Consider the following 8,759-nt stretch of genomic DNA (forward strand, 5'->3'; position numbering starts at 1 on the left):
TATAATTATCACTACTCTTTAACAAGCTCTTTAATCTATTTTAAATTTAACTTTGATTAACAAGGTTCTCCAAATACCGTAAGTGCCAAAAAGTGAAAGTTTTAGTTTTTTAATCTTATTATATATTTATTTTCCTTCTCTCTCATCTACCAAGCACAAAAAAAGAATTAAAAAAGTAGTATCATAAAGAAAAGATTAGCACCATATTATTTAGAGTAAAATTTAAACAAGACCACCAAAAAGAAACAATAAATTGGAAGTAATTAATTAGATTCTGAAATGGAAAAGGTTGGGATCAATCTGCTCCGGAAGTCTACGCTGAGAAGGGAACTTGGGAAGCAGACTGGCAATGTACTCTGCAGCTTCTAAATAACCTCTATATTTACTCATCTTTCTCTTTTCGTCGCCACACGCCTTAGAATTGTAATCTTCCAAGATGTTTTCCTTGTTGAGAAGCTCCTGAAGTGCCTTCTTCTTAAAAGTCCAGGCGCCTGTTTCAAAATTGTAGTGGTACAAAGGAATGAACCGTTGCCCATAAATAGCTAAAAACTCCAATGCATCTAAAATAAACTCAAACTCCTCCTCAGACATGTAGTAGGGAAAGCTGATTCTAGCCCATCCTGGTTTTGTTCCTACATACCCCTATAAAAAAAAAGGTGAAGAAAATCTTAATTGGGTGATAGTTTTCAAAGCTTCAAAGCAAGAATTAAGCGAGTATTTTACCTTTGCAACAGCATCGCTGAAGGCAAGTAAATAGGTGTCATCGACACCAAGCAAGACGTGGCCATAGGGTCCAGCACAAGCGCACCCACCTCGAGCCTGGATGCCAAACAAGTCGTTCAAGAGTGATGCAACCAATGGTCCATGAAGAGGCTTATCTCTCTTGTTCCCACTCTCTCCCCACATGTTAAGCACATCCCTTATCTCTCTGCTATTGTTTTTGAGGCCACCCAAGGTGGAATTGGTTGTACTATAAATGAGGAAAGACAATATGGCTTGTCGTTTGGTGGTTGTATTTCCTAAAATCCAAATGTTCTTGTTTGGGAGAAGCCTCTGAAGTGCTCTGTGTATGTAGGCTTGCTCCTTATTTTCAATCACTTGGTAGCCAATATATTCCTTTACCCTGAAGGCCAATGATGCTCTAATTGTCTGGATTATTTGAGGAGTCCCAGCATTTTCCCTTTCTTCAATTTCCTCTTTATATACCGTGTGCTGCAATCCACATTAATTCATTTGATCCAAAAAAAATGAGAAAATCAACAAAATTATCCAAATAAGAGCGAGGAATAAGACTCAAGGCCCAATTATTACCTTTTCACTAAAGCCGTTGACATAATTAACAGTTCCACCTCCACAAGTCGATGGTGGAGAAGATTTTAGGAGATAAAGGGCATTGCTCATCAGAAGAATGCCCGGCGATCCGGGGCCACCGAGAAACTTATGTGGGCTAAGGAAAATGGCATCGTAGCCTTCCATCTCCCCGGACCTCATGTCAATCTCCACGTATGGACCGCTAATGAAACACATTAATATTTCAGGCCAAGAAAATAACAAACATAAACTTAAAAATAAATGAGAACATATCTTTTAGGGGAAACTTAACAAAGGACCTCTGAACTACTGAGCGTTTTGAGAAGACCCCCATAAATTTCAAAAACTCTCAATTTCACCCCTTGAATTTTCAATATGATGCAATTTACCCTTCGTCAATTTTGCCGTTAAAGCCCCTAAAAAGACAAAATTACCCCTCAAATTTCCTTTTTTTTTCAATTTTTTTTTTTTTTTTTTTTTTAAAAAAATGGTCACAAAGTGGGCCCAACCATGGGTCATCTTGTGAATTTTTTTTAATTTTTAATTTGAAATTAAGGGTAAATTTAGAATTTTATAAAAAAGTCTGAGGTATAATGGTCATTGTTTCCCTTTTAACGTTTAAAAACTAATAGAGGAGTCTTCTCAAAACGCGCGACAATTCAAGTATTTAAAATGAAGTTTCGTACCTTGCTGCAAAATCAAAGCATGCAACGCCTCCATATTGGTGAAGAAGTCTAGCAATTGCTCGTGTATCCGAATAAATTCCAGTCACATTGCTACAAGCCGAAAAAGAACCCAAAATAGGCCTGTTGGCATGTTTATACGATTCAAGTTGTAGCCGTAGAGCCTCCATGTCAATCAAACCATCATCATCCAAACCAATCTCTACCACTTGAGCCAAGCTATTCCGCCATGAAAGAAGGTTCGAGTGGTGCTCATAAGGCCCAACAAAAACCACCCACCTTTCCTCCTTAGTGAGGCATTTGAGTACCCTCTCCCTTAAGATTGGTGTCACGGCAACGCCGATTATTTCTTGAAGCTTTTTAATGGCTCCGGTGGAGCCGGAGCCGCAGAACAAGAGGGAATCATCATTTCCACCACCCAAGCATTTCTTGATGTAGTTGGATGCTTCACGCACCAATTTTGTTGTCCGGTCCCCCACGTAGCTGTCACACGTGTGAGTATTCCCTATATATGTTGAAAAATATTTGACTAATTAATATAAAACAACAAAACAAAATAAAATCATGCAAACATTTTCTTTGACATGAATAAAATGAATTCATCTCCAGTTCAGCTGAATATCCCATTATAGTGGAAGAGTATTTTTGTCCATTGGATGAAATAAAGTAGTAGAGAAGTACAGATTTGATTATTTTTTCAGTCAAATGAATTTGATTTGATTGGCCACTCAAGATTGTAAAGAACATGATTGATAGATTACGTACCATAAAAGGGAAGAACGTTGTGGGTGATGAAATTTTCAATATACAGAAGAGACCGGCCGGTGGCGGTGTGATCAGCATAGGTGAGTCTTCTTTTCCCGGAAGGAGAATCGATTTCTGCTTCGCCACCAATGATTTGAGAACGTACCCAAGATAGTTTTTCCTCCGGGGAGTAGTTCCATGGCACACCCATTTCCAGTGTCCTGGAGGATTCGGAGCGACGGCAACGGTGGTCGGAAGGTTGAGAAGTGTTTGGTCTATATGCATTGGTGGTCTTAGCACTTGCTTTGCTGTGGTTTTGGTTAACTTTTTTAGCAGAAACAGAAACAGCCTCTCTCAACACGAGTTGCTCGAAATCCAAAATGGGTTGCTCCAATTCCATATATTAAGAGGATGAAATAATTGAAGAAGAAGAAGAAGAAATGGATTGCAAGGAAGGAAGAGATGGATGGTATTTAAAAAAAGAATAGAAACTGATGGTATTTCCGATGGGTTCTAATGCAGGAGTTAGTATGAAATCAACGGCACACACAACATGTTGTACATTGTTTATTTATTCAAGTGGCGGAATTGTTTATTAATAATCCTTGCGCTTTTGCAGATAAACCTGCAGCCAGTTGCGATGATGTATTTGGACTTTTGCTGTTGACTGGGACATTGTTTCGTTTATTACATGGGCATCTCCTGCATCATCTATATTGCCGTTGGCTAGGACTTTTTGCCCTTCTATTAACGTTGACTTGAACTTTTTGACTCATGAACGCCAACTAATAAACTCTTGTCATGTCCATTAACTTTGAACAAATACCATGGGTCGTAAGTTGTCTGTGAGTGTTTTTGCTGCATATACCAGGAGTGCTTTGATTCTGGTCCACTGGGCCAGGACTCACTATAGCATCATCTATCTGCAAACCTCACTACAAAAAAAAAAAAAAAAATGGTTTATGAACATTTTTTGATAGGGTCTTTTCAATAAAACGGCCCACTAAGGATATTTTAATAGTAAAACGATTCCTTAAAGAAAGAGAGGTCTTTTTACTGTAGCAATGCCCTTAATTATATAATTGGGACATCGCAACAGGGCACATCCCCTATCGTGCACGTCCCCACTCCCTTGATGCCTAAGCCCCTCTTGATCTCATCACTAAGCTCACTCTCTATCAGCTCTCTCTCACGATCACTCAGCTGTCCCTCTCACGCTGATCAACTCCCTCTCTCCCTCTCTCCCTCTCTCTCTCTTTCTCACTCGTGAAATCTCTGTCACCCCGGCAGCTCTCTCACCTCCCGCGGTGCTGCTCCTCCAATCCAGTGCACCTCTCTCCCTCTCTCCGGCGCATCTCTAGAACTCTCTCTCTCCTCTCTCTCATTGAATATATATATATACAATTTATTCAATTCATTCATATATAATTGATATGCAATTAAATTATTATTAGATGAGAGTAAAGTTCGCATACTTCCCTCAAATTATCGTACCAAATTGACAATGTCCTTCTAAACTACTAAAACATTGTCAATGTCCTCCTAATGACGAAACTACTCTTAACAAAATAAACACAAAAAATACTAAAACTTTTAGAAAAAACCTAAAACTAATATATATATATATATATATATATATATATATATCATTTAAAAATTAAAACAAAAAAAAAAATCCTTTTTATAAGAAAAAAATTTTTAAAAAAAATTCGATTTTTTAAATAAAAATTGAAAATGTTTTTTTTTTTTTTTTAATTTATAATATTAATTTTTTTTTTTCATAAATTTTTTTAAAAAAAAAAAAACTAAAATTTTTTCATTTCCAAAAAATAAAACATTTCGTTTAAAAAACATAAAATTTTTCCTTTTTTAAAAGATAATTATAAAAAAATTATTTTTCCCAATAAAAATTTCTGTTTAAAAAAATTCAAAATTTTCATTAAAATATTTTTTTAAAAAGAAATTTGTTTTATTAAATTAAATTTTTTAAAAAATAAAATTAATTAATTTTTTTTCGAATTTATAGGAGTATTTTTGTCTTATTGAGAAATCTATAGGGGCATGCATTTTTATCTTTTTGCTAGTCTTAGGGGGGGAGATTGACAATGTTTTAGTAATTTAGAGGAGGGATATTGTCACAATTGAAAGTTTGGAAGATTTTGTCAATTGGGTAATAGTTTAACGATGGTATTTAGACTTTTGCAATGATTATTTGATAATATGTTAATTAATTAATTTGACAAAATTGCATTTATGATATGTTAATTAGAATTTGTCTTAGACTAATGGATTCATATATAATTGATATGCAATTAAATTATTATTAGATGATTATTTGATAATATGTTAATTAATTGATTTGATAAAATTGCATTTATGATATGTTAATTAGAGTTTGTCTTAGATTAATCGATTCATTTCCAGTGCAATCCAAAATGCATAATTAGATCCAAAATGCAATTTGTCTTAGATAAAATTGTAAATACGTGGATACTTCAGAGGGGTAAACTGTATTTCCCCTAAAAATATTATAGAGTTGAACAAAAATTGGACTTTGGAAAATCTATTGCCAAACGAACTCATGTCCAAAGGCCTTGTTTGGAAAAGGCTTTGGGCCTTTTTTATTGTAGTAGAAAGTGATTTTCGTGATATAAGATTTTGAATTTTGTTTTTCATTTAAATAGTAATAAAAGATGATTGATGTGATATAAAAAGTATGTGTATCTTCATTTTAGATTCCTAAATTATTACGTAATTTGAGAAGCCCTCCAAACTTTAAAACCTCTCAGTTTGGTTCTTCTGAATTTTCAATTGCAATCAATTTGAACTGCTACATCAGATTTAAAACATTAAATGTGAGACAATGATGTTTATACCCTTGAATTTTTTATAAAATTCTAAATTTACCTTTAATTCCAAATAAAAATTTTTTAAAAAATAAAGTTAGAAAAAAAAAAATCAGACATATTTTAGTCTTTTTAAGGGTAAATCAGGGAAGTTTACAGCTAAATCTGACGGAGGGGTTCAAATTTACTGAAATTGAAAGTTTAGGGGTCCAAATTGAGAGATTTTGAAGTTTGAGGGAGGTTTCTCAAATCACGTGGTAATTTAAAAGTATAAAGTGAAGTTACCCTAAAAAGTAGAATGTTTAAGAGTTTAAGGGCTCATTTGGGTATGGACTTAGCAGGTGAGTTGTGGTTTGGAAGTGATTGATGTAATATAAAAGATATAAAAGTTTGACTTTTTAAATGAAAAATTAAAAAAAAAGAAAAGAAAAAAAAAAGGTTTTATAATGTTTTTTTTCTTTGAATAATAATAAAAAGTAATTGTTGTGATATAAAAAGTTAAAATGTTGGAGAATTGAAAAAAAAAAAAAAAAAAAAAAAAAAGAACTTTAAAAGGGTTTTGCTAAACAATTTTTTTGGGACTTGTGCATGCCATTGCCAAACAAGACAAACTTTGAATCAAATTCCAATGAAGATGGAATGGCCAAACACTATTCATTAAAATTAAACACTTAACACATTTTTACTTTTTACATCACATCAATTACTTTTTTGGGTAAATATATTATAAGTCTTACAGTCAACGCACCAAAACTGTAAAATGCGCACATACCTCCCTTAAACTACTATCCAATTGACAATGTCCCCTCTCCCTTTCCAAACTTTCAATTCCGACAATGTCTCCCTCAAAATATATTTCACAATAAGACTAAAATACCCCTATAAATTAAAAAAAAAATTATTTTTTTTTAAAAAGGAAAAAAAATTATTTTAAAAAGAACGATTTTTTTAAAAATTTTTTTAAACGATTTTTTTTTCAAACAGAAATTTTTATTTAAAATAAAAAAAACCTTTTTTTTTTTTTTTTTTTTTAAATTTTGTTATAGAAAACGAAAATTTTTATTTTCTTAAACGAAAATTGTTAATTTTTTAAAAATGAAAATTTTTATTTATTGAAGTTATAAAACAAAACAAAAAAAATGGAATTTTTTTTTTTTAATTTTTTTCTTATATAAGGGATTTTTTTTTCTTTTTAATTTGCGACCCTTTATGTATATATATTTTAGTTTTAGGTTTTTTCTAGAAGTTTTAGTGTTTTTCTATTTTTAATTTATTAAGGGTAGTTTCGTCATTGGGGGAATATTTACAATTTTTGGTAGTTTGGGGGAGACATTATCACAATTGAAAGTTTGGGAGGAGCATTGTCAATTTGGTAGTAGTTTGAGGGGAGTATGTAGACGTTTTTTTTTTTAAAATTTTTTTTTTATTCCCTTGGTCAATCAAACTAGAATAAAATCCCTACCGTTAGATTTTTTCCCAAAGGGTTAACGGGCGTTAATCTCATTGAAACACATTGTTTTTCTACGTTAGCATATTAATTTTTTATTAAATATTAAATAATTTTTTTTATTTATTTTGAAGGGGTGGCCAGCTGTGGGGAGGTAGGGGTTGCCACCCCCCAACACTTATGGGGTAGCTCGCAGCCAACCCATGAGTGGCTTGGGGTGGCTCGCGGTCACCCATGGGTGGTTAGGGTGGCCTGCAGGCCATCCCTAACCACTTAGAAGCCACCCCACAGGGGTTGGGGGTGGCTAAGGATGGCAGTCCCACCGTTGGCCACCCATTCAATTTTTTTTTTTTTTAGATTTAATTTTTAAATTTAATTAATAAAAAATTAATATGTAGACGTGGCGAAACGGTGCATTTCAATGAGACTGATGCTTGTTAACCCTTTGGGAAAAAATCTAATGGTATGGATTTTATTGCAGTTTCGATAGACCAAGTGAGTAAAAATTCAAAAAAATAAACTTAGGCATTTTACAGTTTTGGCGTATTGACTCAGAGACTTATAATATATTTACCTTTACTTTTCATTACTATCTCAAAGAAAAATGTAACATTTTTTTAAAAAAAAAGAAAAAAAAAACATTAAAAGTTGATTCACAAATGTTGTGTTACCAATTACCATCTCATGAGTTGGAAACATATTTCTCAAAATAATAAATCTCATATGATGGTGACACATTATTTGTGAACTAACTTTTAAAAAAATAAATAAATAAAAATTGAAAAGTGTAGCATTTCTCCTATTCAAATAAAAAATAATAATAACTACAAAACAATTTTTTTTTTTAACTTTTTCATATAAAACATTTGTACTTTTTTTTTACGTCAATCAATTTTTACATACAAAATAATAATAATAATAATAAAAATAATGCTTTTACCAAAAAGAGCATATGGGTCATAAGTTGTCACAAAGTCTGAGACAGTAGGATCATAGATATTATTATACTCCAATCCCATTGAAAATGGAGTTTAACTCCGAAAGGGGGATTGGGATCCCTATCAAAAGCTAGGGAATTGCCCATCAATTTTTTTTTTTGAAATTCTAGTCATTTAATATCATCCAAAGGTCTACAAGTAGTCACGTGTCCCACTAATTAAAAAAATAATATTTTATTATTTAAATTGTAAAAATAAAATATAAAAACAAAATAAAAAATAATTAAAAAAAAAAAATGAGGTGGCTGGCCACCCCAGCTAAGCCATGGGAGCCACCCCCAAGGGCCGGTTGGGGGTGGCCGGAACCACCCCCATGGCCCTAGGGGGTGGTTCGGCCACCCCCAATTGGTCCTTGGGGCTGGCCGAAGCCACCCCCATGGCCCCAGGGGGTGGTTCGACCACCCCCAACTGGCCCTTGGGGGTTGTTTCGGCCCACCCCCATGGCTCAACCCGGCCACCATATATTTTTTTATTTTGTTTTTTATTTTATTTTTACAATTTAAATAATAAAATATATTTTTTTAATTAATGGGACATGTGGCGGCTTGTAAATTCTTGGATGAGATTTAATGGCCAAGATTTCAAAAAAAAAAAATAAAAAAAAAAATAATGGGCAATTCCCCAGCTATTGCTGGGGATCCCGATCTTGGAAAGGGATGCTAGCATGCTACGGACCAGGATTCCCAGTATTCAGTACTTTCTTGGCCACAGTATTTACTACGTCGGTTTC

General features: G+C 33.3%; 1 protein-coding gene across 1 annotated transcript; it reads right to left on the bottom strand.

Annotated features, from left to right (window-relative positions):
• Positions 1-267: 267 nt before the first annotated feature.
• LOC132165001 (uncharacterized) lies at positions 268-3,138 on the bottom strand. Its single transcript, XM_059575516.2, has 5 exons — positions 2,760-3,138; positions 1,998-2,499; positions 1,312-1,513; positions 724-1,212; positions 268-642 (listed from the first exon to the last, which is right to left on the bottom strand). The coding sequence occupies exons 1-5, from the start codon at positions 3,136-3,138 to the stop codon at positions 268-270; spliced, it is 1,947 nt and encodes a 648-aa protein (XP_059431499.2).
• Positions 3,139-8,759: the final 5,621 nt, after the last annotated feature.

This window comes from Corylus avellana, chromosome 11 (genome assembly GCF_965113065.1).
Source record: "Corylus avellana chromosome 11, dhCorAvel1.hap1.2, whole genome shotgun sequence".
NCBI classification, from domain to species: domain Eukaryota; kingdom Viridiplantae; phylum Streptophyta; class Magnoliopsida; order Fagales; family Betulaceae; genus Corylus; species Corylus avellana.